Source organism: Gymnodraco acuticeps, unplaced genomic scaffold, assembly GCF_902827175.1.
Source record: "Gymnodraco acuticeps unplaced genomic scaffold, fGymAcu1.1, whole genome shotgun sequence".
Classification (NCBI taxonomy): domain Eukaryota; kingdom Metazoa; phylum Chordata; class Actinopteri; order Perciformes; family Bathydraconidae; genus Gymnodraco; species Gymnodraco acuticeps.
Genome location: NW_022990279.1, coordinates 215393 through 239631, shown reverse-complemented (window position 1 = coordinate 239631; position 24239 = coordinate 215393). Strand labels below are relative to the sequence as shown.

At 40.6% G+C, this 24239-nt stretch overlaps 1 protein-coding gene across 1 annotated transcript; it reads left to right on the top strand.

Moving 5' to 3' along the window:
* The first annotated feature begins 293 nt into the window (after positions 1–293).
* sparc (secreted protein, acidic, cysteine-rich (osteonectin)) lies at positions 294–23979 on the top strand. The gene is given in 17 exon segments (XM_034221758.1): positions 294–431; positions 12766–12831; positions 13435–13488; positions 15830–15923; positions 18088–18209; positions 18664–18687; positions 18689–18712; positions 18714–18752; positions 18754–18777; positions 18779–18788; positions 20686–20819; positions 21251–21399; positions 22693–22717; positions 22719–22787; positions 22789–22818; positions 22820–22844; positions 23588–23979. Coding segments are annotated over 16 exon segments (909 nt in total). The 5' UTR covers positions 294–431; positions 12766–12774; the 3' UTR covers positions 23617–23979.
* The last annotated feature ends 260 nt before the right edge of the window (positions 23980–24239 follow it).

The following is a 24239-nucleotide window of genomic DNA, read 5'->3' as shown; positions in this document are numbered from 1 at the left end:
TAGACTCTTTTATCCAAAGCGACTTACATACTCAATACTGTGGACAATCCCCACAGGAGCAATTTGGGGTGAAATGTCTCAGGGACACAACGACATGCTGACTGCAGTGGGGTTTGAACCTGTGCTCCCCTGATCCAAATACCAACGCTTATCCACTGCGCCACACGTCTCCTGTATCATACATCCAGTGAAAAAACGTATTGGAAAACTTTCTAACTGCAGTTTCCAGTGCATTCTCTGAGACATTAGACCACTCCCCCCAGAGTAGAGGGAGAGAGAGAACGTGGGAGTAATGGGAGGGGGGGAGTAATGGAGGGGAATGTGTCTGAAACTGGGACGTCCCACTGGTAATGTCTTCTGAGTGAACAGTTGAAGCTCTTAGATCGCCCTGAACTCTGAACACTGCTGACTTCTTCTCTGCAAAGCTAACGGTAAGAGCGCTCACTCTGCAACACATCTACAGACACTTTTAGTTTAGTTTTTCATCACTCTGTGGAAACACTTTAGTAAGTGCTGTACAGGGAACACAAACAATATAGAATAATACAATAGGATAACAACAAGATAACAAGCACAATAACTACAAACATATACAAACACAATAACATATTACATAGATAGAACTGCAAGTTCTAACCCTGACCCCAGGTTTACTTTTTGGGGGATTTCTCTTCTGGAAAACAACCTTTTTTATATATTATTTTGAGGTATTTGTTGCCCTTAAATGACATATATTTGTCAGTTGCAATCAAGTAAACAATCACATGTCTTGGTCAGTTGCATGAAATCAAGTAAAAGTCTGACCAAAGCCAAATCCAATCTTTTCTTGCTGCAAACTCAACGCTGAATGCAACGGATTATCCAGCATTTCTGTCCGTGGTGATTTCCAATCGTCCACCTGGTTTAACTTATTCTTAAATGACTGACATCTGGTTTAACGAGCACCTCAGAGAGCGATCCGCCTCTGTCATTACGTCCAAAACAGCTGCGAGGGAAATCACGCCCTGCAGGTAATCAAGCTGCCATTATGTGCCACATCGACAAATAGAGGAGGGGGAGGAGGCGGTGGGGTTCATGCTTTGGGGGGAGGAGGGTGAATCAGACAGAGACTCATATACTGCTTTATTTGAGTTGATCATCAGCTGAAGAAACTGCTGCTGTTTCTTTGTTTTTGAGCATTTGGATGTTTTTGTTCACCCTTTCTAGACGGTTAACTTCAATGAAAGTGAAATAACTGAAGAAAAAATAATAAATAAATCCATAAACACAAGTGGAAAGACGATTGGGTTGATGTGCCGCTTTATTGATCTTGCTTTGAGTTGATTATAGCGGTCAAACAATGACAGTTTTTGAGAATTTCCTAGTTTTTCTTAATGCTTTCTGCAGGGTTTCGTAACTGATGGAGAAATAGTCAAAGAAAGACATACAATAAGAGAGGGAAGAAGATTGCGTGTGCATGGGATTCCAACAACGAGCAATAGGAGTGTTTTTTCTCCCACAAATATCTCCCTCCCGGTGACTCCCCGCTCTCTCTCATTACTCCCGTGCTCAGGAATGTGTGTTTCCATGGGAATCGGTTACCAGCTGTTTCAGGCTCGCTGCTCGTTAGTTCAGAAGGCATCAAGTGTCCGGACGTCACTTTTAAGCTCAGCCACGGGGAAAAGGGATTTGCTGACAAGAACGAGGAGAACAATTCCTGCTTTGGGGCCTTTTTTCTGAACGTTTGTGCCTTTTAGTTTTAAGAAAAATGTTAATCTGACAGCAGACGAAGTGTCAAGAGTTTGTGTTTGTGCCTTTTTCCTGTTTCAACATGACAACACCAAGCACAAGCTGCATAGAGAAATGGATTTTACAGTTTCTTTCTAGCTTCAATCTCATCCAGCACTTCTAGGAGCCAGAGCTAATTTGTTTTGCGACCCACAAAAGCTCAAATAGTGGCAGAATTTGAGCAAATATCTGCAAATATTGGTGAATTAAGGGTAGGGTGTGTCAATGAGTAAAAAACACGACTTCCTGAACTTGCTTTGGAAGGTTCTCCACCCCAAAAACCTAATTAATGATAAGTTAAAAGACAAAAAGCTAAGTTTTAAGTCCTTATCCTTTTAGATCTGATTATATTCAACCTTATCGTAATCGCCCGTCCAACCAGAAACTGCAATGAGTCGATATTTGGGTGTTTGAGCTTCTTTGATTTGCAGAAGTCTTTTGTTTTGTATTCATCTGCTGAAGTAAGGACGTTTCTCTGACCTCTAATTGAAGAGTTTCAACACATGGGAAACAAATCCCCGTTAAAGCCTCCTGAGAAAGGACTTTAAAGTCAAGGGTCCATGTTGACATCTTTTCCTGAGTTGTTGTGCATTAATGCCAAAAGTCTTCTTGTTCCAACCCTTTATTATCAGTGCCATATGATGCTTGAATTGCGTAACATATTTCAATCCGAGACACTTTGTTTACTCAAGTTTGAAAATATGGAAATACTCGATCTTTGGAAACGAGCATTTTAAGTAATTATGTCACTACTAGTAATTAAGTGTCTTGAGTCCAATCTGAGGCGCCTCAAAAACTCATTAGACCTTTTATTTCCCACGCTTCACACTGAATGATATGTTTGAAAGACTGCTTCAGAAAGAAAAGTGGTGTTATCTCCGTCTTTTGATTCTAGATCAGATTGTTTTTTTTCTCCCGCCTTTCAAGGAAGACTGGAGGACAAAACGTGTCTGCTTTGGTTTGATTGAGGTAGAGAAAAGACTGCCTAATTGTTGAGGTGGCAGGTCTGGACCGAGGAGGAGGGGGGAGGAGGAGGAGGAGGGAGGAAGGGGAGGGGGAGCTGAGGATTCTGGGAAATACCGTGCCAGCTTGGCAATCTCCAGAAAAACTCTAATCCCCCGACAGGAAGTTAGGATTGCGCTGCCGTCCGAACTTGATGTGGAGAAGAAGAATGTGGAGTGTGAAGAGAAAGGGGACATGACATCGAAAACACTTTATAACAGATATTAATATAAAATAGCTGAAGTTGTGAGCCAAAAGTGAAGAAGGTGGAAAGACTGACTAAATGAGAGGGAAGCTAAAGGTGACTCAGTCCAGTTCAGTTGGAAAACTCTCAGTGGCTGTTTGTGTTAGACATCACATCACAACTTCACAGTTCTTCTATATATTTCAAGCCAGAGCTTTGAAAACACATCACTTCCTGTGTGGAAGTTGGAAGTGAACACACAGCTGCATTTATATAACTAGTTTATGGTTGCATTTTCGTTTACACACTGACTTGCTGGCTGTCTGCCATACTGACTTCATACAGATGATGACGTTAAGCCTCTCACTGTTTACATACAACAAGAAGACAGACACAGGTCGCTGGAGAGGACAAAATAAAGGCAAACCACAGATTTGAGACTCTGAATGATAACATCTAAGCAGAAAAATGTGCGTCGAATCATTTAATCATAGCATAGAGGCAGAGGACGTCTGATAGCATGAGCATCAAGGTGTACAAATAGTTGTTTCATACTTTTAGCAGTTATAACAACAAGGTTAAGACACGATAAAACTAGAAAGACACATGGAGAGCGCCGACTTACGCCAATGCTGTTTCCATTTGTGGAAAATAACATGATTTTCTGCCTTGCTGTTGGGATCCGCTCCAAAATGAAATACTTGGTTTGGGTTGACACACCCTTCCACCAAGTTGAATGTAAATCAGTCAGGACCTAATCCTGCTGACAAACCAACCAAAACAATCAAAACAAACTCTTAAGATCTTTTGAAGCAACAAAACCATATTTCCAACCTTAAGCCACACTACAGAACTCAGAGAAAGGATAGAAAGACTAATATCTTTGAGGTAAACTGGCTCGGAGCAGAACGTTTTTCACCCTAAAGTGTGAGATTCTTTGAAAGAAAGCAATGAGAAAGGAAAGGGGGAAGGGAGTCAACTCAGGTTACATATATCCTGACTTCGTGTTCCCTTTAAAACGCTCGTCTACTATCCTCTTCTGGCTTGGCTCTTTGTGCTCAGTTTCCTACATGGTAGGGATGGCTGGTGGTCTCTGAAGCTGCTCTTTGTATAGGAGATGTAAGGGGTTTCCCTCTGAACTCTGCAGGGACAGACTGAATATGGCAGGTGTCTTGTTGCCAGTTGAGGCAGGCTTCATTCATTGTTCATCCGTACGCCTTTGAAAAGTAAACGCACTATTATGTGAGTATAATCCAGACATGCAGGTGTGCCTCTAAGGAACAGGTGGCCCTCAGTTTGAGCAAATATCTGCAATATTGGTGTTTAAAACTGAATTCAGAAGAGAATTAAGGGTGGGGTGTGTCAATGAGTAAAAGAACAAGACTTTCCGAACCTGCTTTGGAAGTTTCTCCACCCCAAAAACTCAATTAATGATAGGTTAAAAGACACAATGCTCATCCATTAGATTGGATTAGATTCAACTTCATTGTCATTGCACACACTACGAGGAAATGCAATTTGCATCCAACCAGAAACTGCATAGAGATATAATGAGATAAGGAAGTAGAATAAAAAACAACGAAGTCCATGTAGGAAAACGGTCTGAATAGAGCAAACAATCACAGGACTTTCACCCAGAACACCTCCATTGAACATCGAGTTATTAGCTATTACGCCATATAAGCAAGTTACGTAACAAACGTACTTCTTTAATCCAAACCAAGATCTTCTCCTGAAGCTAACCAAGAAGTTTTGTAGTCATCCCACGTTCTGAACATTGATTGCTTGTGTTGATGGAAATGTGTAGAAGTACTCAAGAAACACTCCAACATAACTTTCCGTTATATATCGTACAAATACTGTAAGTGGGCTTTTGAAGGATGCAGCTTGAATTGAAGGATGTTCAATAGTTGCTACAGGTTGTTAAGATAACCCTACAATTCAATTGGGCAATAACTTTTTACTGGTTTACATTTTCTGAGCCCTTTTTTAGAAAGTCTTTACAGCCAAACTAAGATCTCTTGACATTGTTTCTAGCACCTGTTTGGCCTCCTGTTAGGTCCCAAAAATATCACTCCACCAATAAAAAAACCAAATGGTCTAGAAGAGTTTCCTTTCCCAACTAGTTGTTTTGTCAAACCACCGTAATAGACGTGCTTTGACAGAAAGACGTAAAGAAAACCCTGGTTGGCTCAACTTCTTGGAAAATCAACCCAACTACAGTAAAATACTTCAAAACCATTCTCTGATAATAACTTCACATTTTGTGTGAGTTTCAGTCCTTCTTTGGGTTAGAAAAACAGAGGAGTCTATAGTGCCTTAAGAAGGAATTTCATAAGCTACAAGATTCCTCCACCATGAAAAAAACCGTCCGTCTACAGAGCCCAACACAGACAGAGGAAATCACTGTCTCTTCTCAGTCTTTACTTACTTAGATATTGGCCTCTCCACAGCCCTTAGCATGCCAGTGTTGTTTGTCTGCACTGTTTGCTGGCACACAGACTGCTACAGGTTGTTTTTCCAGGCCTTCATACCCGCCTGTTATGTCACCTAGGCGAGGAAGAAAGAATTCCTCTAAATCTGCTGCCTGCAGGAGCATGAGAAGCAGAAAGTGAGAAAGTGAGGGAGATATCTGTGTGAGCGGCACTGAGCAGGTTGTTTTCCTCCATAGCGAGTTTACCCTTGCTTACCTAAATAACCTAATTAAATATATTTGAGGCCCCCTTTAAGAGCCTGAAAGTTTCCCTCTTAGCCTCGGCCCTGTTTGATTATGAGAGCAGCTTTCAAATCAAATAATTAGATGTGCTGTTACGTCAGTCCGTCCTTCCTCTTCTTCCTTCGGACATCAAGTACCTCTAGTTTGTTTGCAGGTGACCTCCTCTCTTTGCGATCTGCTTCCAGTCAGACACGCTATTTTGTATTTTGTGTGTCAGAAATCCCTTTAACGAAACTTCCCGTCAGCAGAACACCTTTTCTTTTTGTAGTACAGAGATGTTTCCTTGTGTGCAGGTTATTTGGAGGCGTCAGGATCTTCGTCCTCTGCCAGGGTTTTCTGTATTTTTCCACGTCTAAGCCGTAACTCATGACTTCTAGTCCTGCAAATCCACGAAACAGTGGTGACCGTTGTCTTACCTTGAATCTGAATTTACAAACTGACGGATTTGTACTTTCCTTTGACAGATGCTTCAATAATCGTGTTGGTTTTTATCACCGTCTTCCTAAATTAGACCTCAGAAGACACACTTAAAAGCAGATCTTGTTCTGTTTAAGCCACCTTTCCTCTCAATGATCTTGGTTTCTTCCAACATCTCAGGCACCAACACCCACATTTCTACATCAAAACATCCGCGCAGATCCTTGATGTGAGATATAACTAATCAAAGAAACCCCCGGAAATTAAAGAAAAAAGTTGGACATAGAACAACGATAATTTAGCCTTCAAAATAAAAACCTTAAATCTCCTAGAATCTTCAAGACATTGGTTTTCTAATTGATCCTGACAAAAAATAGTGATTTCAAACAAATAAATTCAGCCTCGGAGATTAATTGGATTTGTTGGTATTAGCGTCCAACACATGCTTGCTTTACATCAATTACAAAACTCAAATTTGTACCTTATAAGCCAAAATGTCTATCTGTAGTCGTGTTGTGATGACAATACTTGCACAAACTTGCTCTCAAGAAAGAATGCTACATCTTATATAACTGGATAACACATCTGAACATGCTCTTTGGCCGTTTTGAAGGTGTCAACATAAGAAAAAAATGCACCTTGAGGCAAATATCTTTCCTTGTTGTCCAAATGATGGAAAAATCTTTTGTCACTGCAGGGTTTGTGAAGCGTGTCGACACGTCATATCACGACTATATGCAAACTTTACCCTTTTCACTGACTCTGTCCAAACATGTTGCTCCATTGAGGCGTGTGAGGAGGCCCTCAAAAGTCACGTTTAGTTTTCCTCAAGGCGATGTCTTAAGAGCGTTGGCATTCACCATCTGCTGCACATGTTGAAGCAAAAAGAAGAATTTTTTTCTAATGTAACGTGGCCAACAGGTGCACACGGTACACAAAACTTCCATTAGGAGAAAATTAAATAAATGAAACGCTGCAAGAAGCCACCAGGGGACACTAAAGAGTGACGCACACAGCTGGGAGACAAGGGGACAATAAAGAGTGACGCACACAGCTGGGAGACAAGGGGACACTAAAGAGTGACGCACACAGCTGGGAGACCAGGGGACACTAAAGAGTGACGCACACAGCTGGGAGACCAGGGGACACTAAAGAGTGACGCACACAGCTGGGAGACCAGAGAGGCTTCTCAATACTCAAATTTCCCCTCTACGACTCCTCGGTCCTCCGGTAGTGACCCGGAAATGAATTTCAGCGCGCCATTTTGAAGGACATCTCATTTCTCTAAATGCACACCGAGGACCGAGGATCGAGCATCGAGGAGGCTCTCTGGAGGAGCTCTAACCGAGGATACACTGATGGTTCCTCCACGGCTCCTCCACGGATGCATTTCCGGGAACGGTGGAGGCGTGACGCACGGCCGGACTTATCTCAGCCAATGACAGCTCTGCATGCATCCCCTGGATATTATTTTAGAAACTGCTTTCATCACGTTGCGATGTTTCCAGAGAGAACAGCTGTAAGGTCCGTGCAGAAAGCAGAGCACTGTGTATAATATATATCACTCAGTATAACAGGCCTACTCTCTTTATTTGCTTTAGTTTAGTAGATATCTACAAACAAAGAGTCGATATTTTTCTAAGACCATTGCTTCACATAATAAAATACACAACGGCTTATGCTTTAGGAGCTGTAGGTGTGTGTGGTACAGTGTGTAGGTGTGTGTTGTACAGTGCGTAAATACGGTGGACAGACGGGTCTCAGTTGGTTTGGTGTCCTCTGCTTACTTTTAATAGGCCTACTTGTAAATACAACTTTTGGCCCGTAATTTCAATTCCCCATTTCAGCGACCAGAGAGAGGAGGGGATATATCCAGTCTCTGATTGTGTTACGTTATTATGAGAGTGCTCTCATACTTTAAATTGTATATATTTATATAAATATATTTGTGTGTGTGTGTCCGCATCTGTAGCCTGTTATTGTCTCATTATACCGCACTCTCAATGAATTCAAAGTAAATATGTGGGGGAACAATGTTCAGCTGATCTAACAGAGATACAGCGCTATGACAAAACATTCGACAGCTGATGCAGCTGTTGCCACGTAATAATGAACGGACGTCTCTTTAAAATGACCGCTCAGAGGAGAGGAGTTCTCATTTCTTTAAACGTCTGCTGCTTCCCCTCCTCTCTCCTCGGTTCCCCTCCTCGGTTCTGCTCGCATCTCCTGTGGGCGGGTCTAAGTCTCGAGGAGGGGAACCGAGGAGGGGAAATTTGAGTATTGAGAAGCCTCTCTAGAGACACTAAAGAGTGACGCACACAGCTGGGAGACCAGGGGACACTAAAGAGTGACGCACACAGCTGGGAGACCAGGGGACAGTAAAAAGTGACGCACACAGCTGGGAGACCAGGGGACAGTAAAAAGTGACGCACACAGCTGGGAGACCAGGGGACACTAAAGAGTGACGCACACAGCTGGGAGACCAGGGGACACTAAAGAGTGACGCACACAGCTGGGAGACAAGGGGACACTAAAAAGTGACGCACACAGTTGGGAGACCAGGGGACACTAAAGAGTGACGCACACAGCTGGGAGACCAGGGGACACTAAAGAGTGACGCACACAGCTGGGAGACCAGGGGACACTAAAGAGTGACGCACACAGCTGGGAGACCATGGGACACTAAAGAGTGACGCACACAGCTGGAGACCAGGGGACACTAAAGAGTGACGCACACAGCTGGGAGACCAGGGGACAGTAAAAAGTGACGCGCACAGCTGGGAGACCAGGGGACACTAAAGAGTGACGGACACAGCTGGGAGACCAGGGGACACTAAAGAGTGACGCACACAGCTGGGAGACCAGGGGACACTAAAAAGTGACGCACACAGCTGGTATGGAGCGCTTGGTGACGTTCAGGATTATAAAGCTGAACAACTGTCTCTGTTCAGAGTGAGTCTGTCTCATAACTCTAAGTGTTTGTCAGTATTCTGAAATGACTACGTTAGCTACGTTAGCTAGCTAGCTTACAGCAGATCTGCAGTAACATCAGAAGGAGTCATGTGATCACATTGTTAAAATAAAACCATAAAACATTTTAGGTACGTTTCCAAAAACAGAGACAGTTGATCAGCGCTGCGCATGTTTCCTCAAGTTGGTGAAGATGTCTCTTAATCTTATGTGTTTTGGCACATTTGTGTTTTTATATTTGCATCGTTTTTGAAAGTACAGTGTGTAGTATTTTTGGCCGTTGAAGCGCATTTACACCTGCTGGCCACCGTAGCCTACTGTTGTTATAAGAGAAAGTTGAACTGCCATAGTATTGTTTTTTTATCGCTGCCTTCGATCTCCTGCAGTGTGCACACTTTGTCTGCCCTCTTGCCTTGCATGAGGAATTTACTTTGCAACAGAAACAAAAAACAAGAGATAGATAGATTCTGCTTTTGTGAGCCAGCTCTATTTTATATCTCGGCAAACGATGCAAAAACACGAGTTGAATGAAATCACAGGGAGGACTTTGATCTCTACAGTCTACATTTGAACTCACTCCTTCATACCGCACATCCTTTCATGTCAGAGATCGTTTCGGGATGTCTGGGTGGAGCAGCTCACTTGCATAGAGGTGGAGAGGAAGATAACTAAAATGGAGAGAGAGAGGGAGGAAGACCAAGCAATGTCACGCTCCATTACCGAACAAAGAAGCCCTTATTTAGTGCTTCAGACGAGACGTGATAAAGGATGAGAAGCAGGATGGAGGAAGAGTTTCCAACAGACATCAGATGAGATGAGAGGAGGAAAATATAGGGGGACTCTCACAGGAAATGTGTACGTTTCTGTATTAAAATGAGACAGTTATTGAACTATAACGCCACAAGTTACGCAAACCTTTTTAAGGTAAACCTAGATCTACTTTCAAAGCTTACCAAAACGTTTTACTCTCCAAATGTTCTAAACATTGATTGCTTGTATTTTAAAGAGGGGGGAGTGTGTGTAACACTTGGGATTTTAGACTTTGCAGACCATTTACATGCACAGAAACTATACTGTAGCACCACGAAAAAGCAGAAAACGGCCTCACAACACTGAAAAAGGATTCTTAATCATTCAAAAGAAGATATGGATTTTTACTAGCTTGGTTGTAAGATTGTAATAACAATTTATTTTGGACTTTGAGTTACTGTTATCGGTGGAAGAATATGTTCCTCATGTTGAGAAAGTACATGCAAATAGCTTTACTTTGTGTTTATTGACTCGTTTCATCCATATGTGTTCTTTGTTCTCCAGTTTAAAACTAAAGCAAGGTAGAGGACAAGTAGGAATCGCATATTAAACCAAATAGCACTGTTTTATTGTTTTATTTTATAAAATGGCCCATGGAACTGGAACAAGTGTCCAAAAGATGCACATAAAATTGAAAATGTCTGACTTCCTGTTGGGTTTACAATATGCGTCCAAGAGGCTTTTGTGTGCGTCTCACGATGTTACATATGCCTTCCAAAATTCCAGACTTGTAGGTGAGAGGGCAACGAGGGGCTGCTTCTTAACAAATGTGTAAAGCAAGATAGAGGACAAGTAGGAATCGTACATTAAACCAAATAGCACTGTTTCATTGTGGAAGAAAAAGCATGTGATGGGGAAATCTAATATAACCAGCTTGTAGGTGAAGAAGGCCTTTATCCAGTATTGCACAGATGGCCCTCTGAAATCACACATCAGGGTCAGAGTCTTTCATATCTGCGTCAAATGTACAGACTATGTGTTGACCAAATCTGTTTGGGAAGCAATTTCCCCCAAACAGAAGCCCTGTGGAGAAACGACGAGTTAAAGTGTGCGGCCTCAGGTCATGGAAACATTTAAATGAACATAAAGACCTGTTTTCCATCCAAATTGCAGAAAAGTCGACCCTACAGTTTCTGAATCCTAATGGAGTGAGAGATAAAATCCCCGTCAGTGTCTGACTTTTCAACAGCCAGAGGCGATTTCAACACGAGCTGCGAGTAAACAAAGCAAACACTGAGGGTTTGTTTGGGAATCTGGAGAGCGTCCATTAGTATGTAACGGAGAGAGTTTTGTGCTTTGGTTGTTTTTGCAAACAGTTTAGGGACTACTATTAACCCTGGTTCTTATCAAACCCTGATACCGGTTGTTCTCATTTTGTATTTGAGGAAAGAGACTTAAATAGACAATGTATTCAGTTTACATACTAACTTTTGTCTTAAAGATGAGGTATTTTGTCATTCTTGTTGGTAAAAGGAGGTGAAATCAGAAACAGTTGAATATTGTCAATTAAATGCTTGATTTAAAAGCATTTGTGATTCTTGAGCACTGTGGCTAAAAGACCTCAAACTACTATAGTTATAGTAGTTATATATACTTTTCTGCGATAATCCAAAGTCCAATGGAAAAATCCCAATGGACTTTTATCAAGCGAATTCTTGTGTAGCTAACTTTTGGGCTGTTCTACAACAATACGTCATCACTGCATCAGCCAATATCAAAAATAAACAACATCGTTAGCCGCTTTCACACCAAGTACTTTGCGGCACTTAGTCCCCGGTACTTGTTCCCCCCGAACTCTTTAGTCCCTGGAACTGTCCTAGTAGATCGCGTTCTCACCGGAATAAGTTCCCGAGGGTGGATTAGGCAAATGAAGCCGCTGACGTCACTTCTTCTTCTTCTGCTTTGGGTTTACTGGCAGGCCGCAAACATCTTCACGGCGTATACTGCCACCCGCTGTACATGAGGCGTCTGTTCATCTTCCTCAGACATGATGGAGTTGACTGAAGTTGTGGTTTTTGTGCTCATGTTATACAGCTTGGTCTCATCACTCCACCTTAGTCTCTCTCCGTTCGTTGGTGCGCTGGGCTAATGCGAGCAAATAAAATGGCGGCTTCACAAAACATTTCGGAGTTTTACGGGGTGTGGTTTGCAATTAGCCCAGCCAATCAGAAATTGTTAGCGTGGCCGACACCCACGAACCATTTCCTCCTCAGGAAAGTACTACCTCTCTAGCAGGGACGATCTGGGGGCGAACTAGGGACTAGGCCCAGATCCTTTTTGATGTGAATCCAAATCTCCCCCCCCCCCCTATCGGCCTAGTTCGGGGGAAAAGTATTCCGATGTGAAAGCGCTAATTGATTCTTATTGGGTGAAAGCAGGGTGAAAATATTTCCAATACCCAAGGGGGTCCCGACTGAAAAAGTTTGGGAACCACTGTACTACACCAAAGTGATATTGGATATATATTTGTCTGATCCGTGCAATCAAGAACATTTATAGAAACAATCACACTGTACATTTTACATTTATATCCAATCTAATATTTAATATTCCATTCCTCACATACTTAGGTATATATAATATCCTGCTTTATATGTTGTTACTGTACATTTGTGATTCCACATGTATATTTTCTACTTTTTTTTAATGCTATTTTATTTCTATTGAGACGTTTACATTTTGGAATGTTTATTTCTAGTCTTTTCATTTTTATTGTACAATGCCATGTCTTTTTATGCTGCTGCAACGCAAACATTTCCCACATTGGGATCAATAAAGTAGTTCTTATCTTATCTTAACACCACACACGTTTATGTGGCTTTGCTTAATAATGGGTCTTGTTTGTTTGAACTAGACTGTAAACATTTAATAAAAGGAAACCGTTGGTTTGTCTCCACAGACCTTCAAGATGAAGGTGTGGATCTTCTTCCTCCTGTGCCTGGCTGGCAACGCCATGGCTGCTCCTGTGAGTTATACTGTGTGTGTGTGTGTGTGTGTGTGTGTGTGTGTGGTGTGTGTGTGTGTGTGTGTGTGGGTGTGTGTGTGTGTGTGTGTGTGTGTGTGTGTGTGTGTGTGTGTGGTGTGTGTGTGTGTGTGTGTGGTGTGTGTGTGTGTGTGGTGTTGGTCTGCCTTTGTCTTTACGAGCATGTTCCCTTTCTTGTGTGTTTTCCTGAGTGTGTGTTTATGTGTACCACCTTGTTCTTTCCTGTGTCATTATCCATTCCCTGTGTGTGTGTGTGTGTGTGTGTGTGTGTGTGTGTGTGGGTGTGTGTGTGTGTGTGTGTGTGTGTGTGTGTGTGTGTGTGGTGTGTGTGTGTGTGTGTGTGTGTGTGTGTGTGTGTGTGTGTGTTTTCCTTTCCAACCTCAGTTCCTGTGTATATCCACTGGTGAGTGGGTGTGTTCTTATTATAGTGTGAACATCCAATTGCTCTCCTGTGTGTACGCTGTCCCAAAGTGTGTGTGCATTTGAAGGTCGTCTGCTTCTGACTCCTATGAGTGCCGACAAGTGTGTGTTCATGTACACAAATGATAACGCATTAATGTCTATGTGTTTATGTCTGTTTTCCAGACTGAGGAAGCTGTTGTGGAGGAGCTCCTTATTGCCGAGGAGCCAATTGCTGAGGTCAGTCCAGATGTTCATCTGTTGAAGATTAAAGTGTATTTTCTCTCCTTAAAAGCTAAGATGATGCAAATTAAAGTAGATATGTAGAAAAGTAAATATGTGAATTGCTCAAGAATAATGACACTAATGCAGTAATTACACCATTACGTGATGTTTCGTTTCCTTTATTTGTTATTCTATTACCAGCATTTTTAGGCCAACACCATGAGGCAGAGCGTGGATGATTTCAGTACTCTGATACAATAAGTGTACCTTTCCCAGATGATGCCTTCAATGTAGACTAACGCTTTTAATAAGGCGTGTGGCGCAGTGGATAGAGCCTTGGTGTTGGGATCAGAGGGGCACAGGTTCAAACCCCACTGCAGTCAGCATGTCGTTGTGTCCCTGGGCAAGACACTTCACCCCAAATTGCTCCTGTGGGGATTGTCCACAGTATTGAGTATGTACTCTTGATCTTAAAGGTCTGAAGAAGGTACAGACCACATTCTGAGTCGATCAGATGAAAACTTTAGGAGGAGTTTATTTAAAAATGGCACGTGGAACTGGAAAAAGTGTCCAAAAGTTGCACATTACATTCAAAATGTCCGGCTTCCTGTTGGGTTTACAATATGCGGCCAAGAGGCTTTTTTGTGCGTCTCACCATGTTACATATGCCTACCAAATTCCAGACTTGTAGGTGAAAGCACAACGAGGGGCTGCTTCTTAACAAATGTGTAAGAGGAGATATAGAGCCATTTAGCTTGCACTGATAACGATACTCCTAAAATATCGACCTCTTCACCTCCTGATACACCTACAAAAAAAAACCTACATGCCTTTTAGATGCCATTAGGATCCCAGCAGTTACATTGATGTGTAAAATGTAATCATAATTGATAGAAACGGTGACAAAAAACACAAAAGACCCAATTATGAACTAAAATCATCTTTTCAAACTCTCAAAGCTCTGTCCTGTGTATGCCGTCGTTACACTGATTGTTTGGGGAAAACAAATACTTTAGCTCTCATTGGATTTAGATTTGGCGTCAGTGAAGTGTTCCTGATCCAAGCAGCTGCTCAGAGAGATGATCTGATCTGTGAGATTTGTCGTTTTAAACTCTGCAGCCAAAGAAGCTTTAGTGGTTTGTTTTTCGTGACAGTTAATAAGCTAAAGAAACTCATTAACTTTGACGCGATCCAAACAATCAAACAAATCTCTCTCAGAGGGGCGTGGGGAGGGGCTCCTTATTTTCATCTAAAGTAACAGACAGAGAATCAGCACTTTGGAAACAGGGCTGAAACAGAGGGGATTATGGGATGCTGCAATGATCTGTTTGGGGTTTCAGCCAATCAGAGACAGGCTCTGGATATATCTGAGACCAGTGATATATTGATGAGAAACAGTATAATAGGGGAACTTTAAGAAAACTCCTGACCTCTTAAGAATTCTTTATCTTTAAAAATAGATAAACAACATTGTCTAAAAACAAGACCCTATATCTCATTGCAGTGTTACTTCTGAAGTTATTGTGTCTTATATCAGGTGTAGAGACATATTCTGACTAGATATTAGACACATATACCGGGTAAGATTTAGAGTTTTTGTAGTGTTTAAGGAATGGATTAGCAAATAATGAGGGATGAACACATGAAATCCCTTCACTTGTGTATAGCTTGTTGTAAACAATACCAAACTACCCCAAATGTGCCGTAATAAAACCGTTGGAGTGAACATTCATGTGAACGTTGTATCGCTTCCTGCTCCAGAGGTCCGGCGGGACCCAAAATCCCACAGCTGTTAATTTTAGCCGGTCAGGAAGCCATTACGTTCTTCATGTCTTCACCACATGTGGACCCAGCTGCTTGCTATTGCTGGATATTATGGTCTGTTTTGGGACTTCAGGGAGGAACCTTCTTTAGTGGTGACTTTTTTTAGGAAAACACCGGGACATTTAAGCGGTTTTGGTTTAAAGTGGACGTTGAGAAGAGAATAGACCTGAAGACTGGAAACCAACTGAAAAGCCTGTGGAGGAAAATCTTAAGAGAAAATGAAAAATGGCAAAGTACACACATCCTTTACTCAAGTAGAAGTACAGATATTCGTGTTTAAAAGTACTGACTAAACTTCTTTACTCAAGCAAAAGTAAAGAAGTATGGGCTTTGAAATTTACTTCAGTAAAAAGTACCCATAACTAGCAGCTGTTTTAAAGAGTACCTGACCTCCCTTTATATTAATAGAACAGTAATGTCATTGTTAGCTAATGAATGTTTCCATGCTGAACCAGAAAAATGTACTTAAGTACAGTAAAGAGGTATTTGTACTGTTTGTAAAGTCTGACCTCTGACCTCTCTTGTTCCCCAGGAGCCTGAGGTCGGGGCCAACCCAGTTCAGGTTGAGATCGAAGAGTTTGATGAGGCCATCGACATTTTTGAGGAGGAACAGGCTTTTGCTGATAGTAAGTTGTCAAAAAACGTTCTTACACACACACACACACACACACACACACATACACACACACACACACACCCACACACACACACACACACACCCCCATTGCATCGACTTACAATTCCCTGGAGATATTTTTTGTTTGTAATTTAAGTCTTTATTGTCACATTATACATGGCAATAACATGTTGGTTACAACAGCATCACAATATGGTAACAATAGGCCAGCAAAGCAATACAAAATAAGAATAACATAAAAGGCTATCGGGATATGTCTGCATGTTATTATATTCTTGAAGATATATGTATCTATTAATTATTGTTCCAGTCAAATGGTTTTGTTTTGAGTCTTGTATAGAGTAAATTTGTCCCACTTTCTGTTGAGTTGTTTTCTCTTTGATGTCAGTTTTTCCATCAAAAAGATTTCTTCCACAGTTGTTACCCATTGGTTTTTCGTTTGCGGTGCTTCCTTACCCCAATTCCTAGTGATAGATTCCTCGCTGGATATTAGCAGAATTTTGACCAAATATCTGTCACTTGCAATTATTTGCTCAGTGCCTGGAGATTTACCCACATTTACTACATACACAAATAAAGTCTTTCCCGCAAACTTGTTTTGCTTACCTTGTGGGGACCAATAACTGGGTCCCCATGTTATTGGTGGTCCCCACAACGTCTGAAAACAGGTATATTTATATCACACAGCTACAGTAGTAAGTTATTTTAATGTTTTATGCTTCGTTTTAAGTATTTGATTTATATTTTCAGTCTGCTGGACAATAATAATATTCCCATAATAGTTTCAATTTACATGTTTAATTTCTTCACCACACAACACCCACACGTGCAATGTTTTAAAAGAAAAGTAGTAATAACAATAGTTTAAAAGACAAGCATAAACATGAAAATACTGATGACAGATAAAAGATGTGACAGATTGTACATTTGTTTAGTTTTTAAACATGTAAAACCTAAGTTAAATTGACATTAAATTGGTCAAAATTCAAGTGAAGTAAGACTTGTCACAGAGATGAACAACTTCAATAAAAAACCCCACATAAGAGTTTGCATGACATTACATCACTGCATACACACATAAACACACGTCTAACTAAAATAAAACCTCAAATGAAACACAAACTTCCATAAATCCTTTTCTTCTGTGACTGCAGGTATACAAGTGTGTCTGTTTGTTTCGAGCGTCTCCACACATTTTGATTTAAATCTGTGTGTCTCTCGTCTGTGTTGTCCATCTATGGTTACAGTGTTTAAAAGAAACCTCCGACTGGCAAATCAAACATCCGTAATAACAGAGTGCTTCTCCTCCCTCTGTAATTACACGTTTCAGCCAAATGACTGAGCAGCAGCCGCAGGAAAACAGTCCAAATGTACAAAATGTACAAAGAGTACAAAATGTTCAGATATGTAGTTCTGTCTGAGCCTGTTGAAGGATTTAGGTTTGTGGAGTAATAGATTACATTTAACAGGATTACATAATCAGGATACAAAAAAGGTATTTATATTTATGCTGCAGCAACACAAACATTTCCCAATTTCAATAAAGTACTTCTTATCTTATCCATTACAGTTACATAAAAAGAGATGTAATCAGATCACTAGTGCAGTTCTAAAAATATTGGGATTACCCGCAGGATTACCATGTTACTATACATTATAAAATAAAGATATTATATGTAGACGTAATGCCTCTCTTTTCTCTTGGTTTTCATTGAGGCTTCTTTCCTTCTTCGTTATTTGAAATATCTCTGTTTTAAACAAAGTAGATGCAATAAACAAAAACTGCATTTTTAAACTCTTAGGTTAAAGTCAACTTTATTGTCAACCTTTCAGTTTGTGTGCACAGACAGAGAGATCGAAATACATTTCCCACAATCCCGAATACAAAAAATACAAATATATATACAAATATGTATATCCTATATATACACAATCAAAAGACACATTTATACATATGCACAAATTAAGACATGAATAAAAGCACAACAATCAATATATACAAAATAACAGTCACTTCAATATTTCATCTCTCTGTGAATTATTTAATTTGAGTTTTCCTCTGCACAACGGCACTGCAGGGAGTGTCGGTCTGCATTGGGTCACACGGGAAACCGTTTCCTGAGAAATAACTTAACTTCTATTTTTTCTCACAGATCCCTGCTTGGATCACCACTGCAAGAAGGGCAAAGTGTGTGAGGTCGATGAGGATAACACCCCCATGTGTGTGTGCCAGGATCCATCCTCCTGCCCCGCCTCCGAGGGAGAGTTCGAGCATGTGAGTCCTGAAAAATTCACTTCAACTCGTCTTTAACCCTATCATCTGTTTCCCTGAATAACCTGTCCCTATCGTTTGTGTCCACTTTCATTGTCTTCTCCATGATGGTATATCGTGTTCTGTTGCTTTTTACCTCTTAGAATATTAACAAATTGTACGGTGTCCTTGGGTGTCATGAAAGCGCCTAAAATTAAATGTATTATTATTAATATTATTAAACTCAGGTTAAAACTTGAAATAGATGGTGAATATATAAAGTATTATCCTACAGAACAGCTGACAGAGAAGAGAGAACATCTGATCCTTTACAACAAACACTATCTGCTCTTTTAATAACACTGTAATCCTGCTAGTAATCCACCATTTTTAGATATAACAGCAATCTGATACGTCATTTGTTATGTAACCGTAAAGGAATACCGTTTAAAATGAATTGTTTTCCGTCCTTCTGAAGGTTTGCGGCACCAACAATGTCACCATACGAATCCTCTTGCCACTTCTCCCGCCACCAAATGCGCTCTGGAGGGAACCAAGAAGGGCCACAAAGCTGCACCTCGACTACACCGGACCCCTGCAAATGTGAGTTTCCCTTCCTTCCAACATTTCAGATTTCCCCCCAAGTTAAGGTTTCCCCAAAGCCCTGACTCAACACTCAGACATAGATGATATGTGAAAGGTGCAGAACGCATCAAGGAGGCGTTAGAAGCTCTGATTCAGGCTGAGAGTCTCATGAAAGTGCTCATAACCTCTGAATGAGTTATTTTGGTAGAAGATGCATAATTGTTTCCAACATAATTACTTTGAGTTAAACGCAAATCTACAGGAATCGCCAGTGTCAGGAGTCATAAGATAAAAGCATATTTTCTAAATAAAAGCTTAAAGGTGGGGTAGGTAAGTTTAAGAAACCGGCTCGAGATACACTTGTTGTTATATTCCATGGAATGCTCTTAACATCCCGATAGCAATGAATATCTGAAGTGCTTTGACAACAAATCCATAACTGTGGTACTGATATATACAGGAACAAGTATTAGAAAAGAAAACAAGAACAGACTACTTGACTAAAGGCAATGCTTTGTGGAGATATTCTACAAAAGCTCTGTTCCCCGTTGTTAAAATTGTAGATTTGGGGGAAAGTTAACCGCTTTAACGTCTGGATTCTTTCCAAAAATGTAAATAAAGTGTTGACCCACCAATATGCAAATAACAGAGCTAATTAAAGAGGCCCTATATCACTTTTCCCTTTCCTAGCGTCTCATAGGTTTTTGATGCATGTAAATGGTCTGCAAAGGCTAAAATCCCCAAGTTACAGGACTTTTACTTGTAACAAAGTATGTTTGCTTCGTTCCCATTTGATAAGACTGCAGATTTTGTGTTAATATAACGTCTTTAGATGGAATTATTATTATCTCTTTATCTTGAGTTGCAATTTCTTGTTTTGTTCAGATTAGATCACGTTCATTCACTGGTGAGGGATACGATCAGTTCCTGTGTATCTAGTTCAAACTCGTGTGTATGTACAATGTGTGTGTGTGTGTGTGTGGTGTGTGTGTGTGTGTGTTCAGTGTCTCGACTGCCTTGCTGTGATTGATGGGCGGATCCTCACACTGTCTGCTGCATCTGTACAGACACGCAGGCTGCATTTCTTTCACTGTTCAAACTGAACACACACACACACACACACACACACACACACACACACACACACACACACACACACACACCCAAGATGAGTGAGGGTTGAAGGGCTCACATGGAGATCAAGGTGGCGTTCAGTACAGCAGAATAAAACACACAACGCAGATTATTTTTATGATCTTTTTTTGTTGTGTTATACAAATATTGTAATCCTACTAATAATCCCCAGTTTTTAGAAATGTAACAGTAATGTGATAACTGCATATTATGTATATGTTCAACTTTTTTAATGCTATTTTATTTCTATTTTGAGATGTTTACATTGTGGTTTGTTTATTTCTAGTCTTTTAATTTCTCTAATGTCAATGCCTTGTCTTTATATGCTGCTGCAACGCAAACATTTCTAAAATTGGGATCAATAAAGTACTTCTTATCTTATCGTATCTTATCTTACAACACACACACACACACACACACACACACACGATGAGTCAGGGTTGAAGGGCTCAAATGGAGATCAAGGTGGCGTTCTGTACGGCTGAATAAAACACCACGCATATTATTTTTATCATCTTCTTTTGTGTTATACAAAACAAATTACACTTTTTGCATCCTGATTATCCTGTAACATGTACTGTGTGTGTGTGTGTGTGTGTGTGTGGTGTGTTGTGTGTTGTGGTGTGTGTGTGTGTGTGTGTGTGTGTTGTGTGTGTGTGTTGTGTGTGTGTGTGTGTGTGTGTGTGTGTGTGTGTGTGTGTGTGTGTGTGTGTGTGTGTGTGTGTGTGTGTGTGGTGTGTACAGTGTATGTGTGTGTGTGTGTGTGTGTGTGTCTCCGCAGACATCGACGCCTGCCTGGACCCAGAGCTGAGCGAGTTCCCTCTGAGGATGAGAGACTGGCTGAAGAACGTTCTGGTGACTCTGTACGAGCGCGACGTGGACAACAACCTGCTGACCGAGAAGCAGAAGCTCAGGGTGAGTCTGGGGTCCTGCTGTAAGATGTGAGGGATCTTTAAAGTCACATTGCTTCTAACGAATGTCTAAACATAGTCAAATCCAGAGATGGCAAAAGTACACTCTTCCTTTACTCAAGTAGAAGTACAGATACTCGTGTTTAAAAATACTCTGGTAAAAGTAGAAGTACTGACTAAACTTCTTTACTCAAGTAAAAGTAAAGAAGTGTGGGCTTTGAAGTGTACTTAAGTAAAAAGTACCCATAACTACCAGCTGTTTTATTGTGTTGCTCTGTTGGAGGAGCTTTTTCATTGTCATAACTACACTGTAGGTAGCTATGTGCAAATGACAATAAAAGCCGTGAATTTGTTCATATACTTGTATCTTGAATCTAGGGCTCTCTGGTGATCTTTTATATATTTTGCTAATGTGGCTTGCGTCTGATGTTCCAGGTGAAGAAGATCTTTGAGAACGAGAAGAGGCTTACGGCCGGCGAACACTCTCTGGACCTGCTGGCTCACGACTTCGAGAAGAACTACAACATGTACATCTTCCCCGTGCACTGGCAGTTCGGACAGCTCGACCAGCACCCCGTTGACGGGTACGTTGCAGTGATGGAGAAATAACTTTGTTATAGAGAGAAATCTCTGTGTCAAACACACATTTATGATACTTACACGTCTTGTTCATCAGGATAATCTCCACATATTAATAACACTTAATGATTTCTGAAGTAAAAACCTAATGTTGGTCTATAAAGGGACTACAGCACGGTCACATGACTTCACGTCACCACCGCTAAGCTAAAGGAGGCTAATGTTGGGCTATAAAGGGACTACAGCACGGTCATATGACTTCAGGTCACCACCGCTAAGCTAAAGGTGGCTAATGTTGGGCTATAAAGGAACTACAGCACGGTCATATGACTTCAGGTCTCCACCGCTAAGCTAAAGGTGGCTAATGTTGGGCTATAAAGGAACTACAGCACGGTCACATGACTTCACGTCACCACAGCTAAGCTAAAGGCGGCTAATGTTGGGCTATAAAGGGACTACAGCACGGTCACATGACTTCACGTCACCACCGCTAAGCTAAAGGAGGCTAATGTTGGGCTATAAAGGGACTACAGCACGGTCATATGACTTCAGGTCACCACCGCTAAGCTAAAGGAGGCTAATGTTGGGCTATAAAGGAACTACAGCACGGTCACATGACTTCACGTCACCACCGCTAAGCTAAAGGAGGCTAATGTTGGGCGTGATGACGTTTAGTCGTCTCATTTAGACACTTGTTAGCAACCTCTGTTTTTAAATTCACCAGTGGGGTATTTACTGACGTATTTTATGTCGTAGAACACGATGTTAAATCTCTTCAGCTTGTGTGAACCGCAGACCTTATTTCAGGATAACTACCAAAAACACATTTTTTATAAACCATTGACTTCGAGACGAGGGAATCAGAAGTGCTAAATTGCTGACTAACTTCCGGGGCTAAGGACTCATTCCTGCAAAGCCACTCCCTGGAAATTATCATCAAGAATATATAAAAGCGAACATGGCTATTATTAGTCCATCTCGATTATCATTGGTTGAGGAGCAGACTGAGGATCATTTACTTGCTTCACTTAATCTAATCAAATATAAAGTTAATGGCTTCTGTTTCCTAGTGAGCTTTTGACAACTCCTCAGCTCATAAAGTACTTCTGTTCATTTACTGATGTATTTTATGGCAACATGAAAGAAATACAAAGTTATTGGATAATATTTCAGGATGCATCTCAGCTTACTGTATCTCTGCAGGTAGCTCACCCACTCTGGAAGAAGTGACTTTGTGAGACCAAAATGAAAGGTGTCTTCAGTGTTTCTGACATATTTCATTATATTTCGTGATGCAGGTACCTCACCCACTCTGAGCTCTCCCCCCCTGCGCGCCCCTCTCATCCCGATGGAGCATTGCACCACCCGATTCTTCGAGGAATGCGACGCCGACAAACGATAAATACATCGCCCTGGAGGAGTGGGTCCAACTGCTTCGGCATCAAAGAGCGTGAGTATCCACCGTGTGCATGGAGAGGATCACCAAACAACAGAAACATCATGTTTAATACAATGCAAAAAGCATAGCTAAACTGCACCAAGAAGTACTTTAATACTATTTAAACATATTTGATTTCTTACTTGAATTGGCTAGTATACAGTTCCTACAGTACATCAGAGTTACATACATTCACTGTTAAAGACAAGATGAAAAGCAACGATTGGAATATTATGTATTGTTTGTTCTTTAATGGAAAACAGAGAAAAATATCACAAGAAAAAAGTTTAAAAAGTAGTTTTTTGGCTTAATTTTCATGCATTGGAAAAACTATGTGTAGATTTTACTTTGTTGAAATGTATTGTTTTTTTAATGCGACTACTTCTTAAATAATCAAAACTCTAACAAACTTAAAAATACTTAAAATAAGTCAATAGTTATGAATTGAATAAAATGTGTAAGATATTCATTTGCACAGATTTCTGCCCATTCTGAAGAAATATGTATGTTCTTTTAACCCTTTAATTAACTAAAAATACTTGTTTAATACATAACATGTGATTATACATAAAGATTATGGAATTTGATTACATTTGTAAGATATTACATTTGCACTTTTTGGTCGTTTTTGTGCTTTTGTTATGCATTAATAAGTATTTTTAACCACTCCTGTTACGCTTTATGAAAGTCCTTATTGCCCTTTTATCAGAACGTGAATTTTCTCATGATTGTTTGTAATGTTTTTGTGTTTGCAGAGGATGTGGACAAAGACCTCATCGTCTAAATTCCTCGCTCTACGAAAACTGCTCGTCGCTACTAACGGGACAAGGTGCTGATCCCTAAGTTAAAAGATAAATCACAGTAACGGTGCTAATTGCAAAATGGTTCATCTTGATTTTTTTTGTTTGAATAACGACAGTTTTCGTAACCATACCACTAAAAAAAAAAGATTACAAAACGTGCACAATCTGTACTAATAACCCTCACATGTTGGTAACACCATGGTTTGTTGAACCCAGTAGAGAAAGACCTCGATGTAAATGTGTTATATATGTAATGGTTCGTTCAGGGCATTTTAATTAGACATGAATTGGATTTGAGGAGACAAAGACTGTAAAGTGGAAAATAAAGTTTCTAAATAATGCTTCCTCTGCTTGCTTTCTAACAAAACTACTGTTTAGTTCAAATCTTTGTGTTATTGTTTCTTTTAAAAGTTGTTTTCATTTTCTCCCCAGACGAGGACACGCGTGTTTACACTGATATGAGAAAGAGGATATATTGTTTTAACGAGGGGGAAATCTCGCAGGCTGAGAGTCTTTTCTCATAATTAACATGTTTCTACTGAGAGCACAAGCTTCCATGAATAAAAGACTATGAAACGTTCTGGAAATCTCTGCAAGCTTTCAT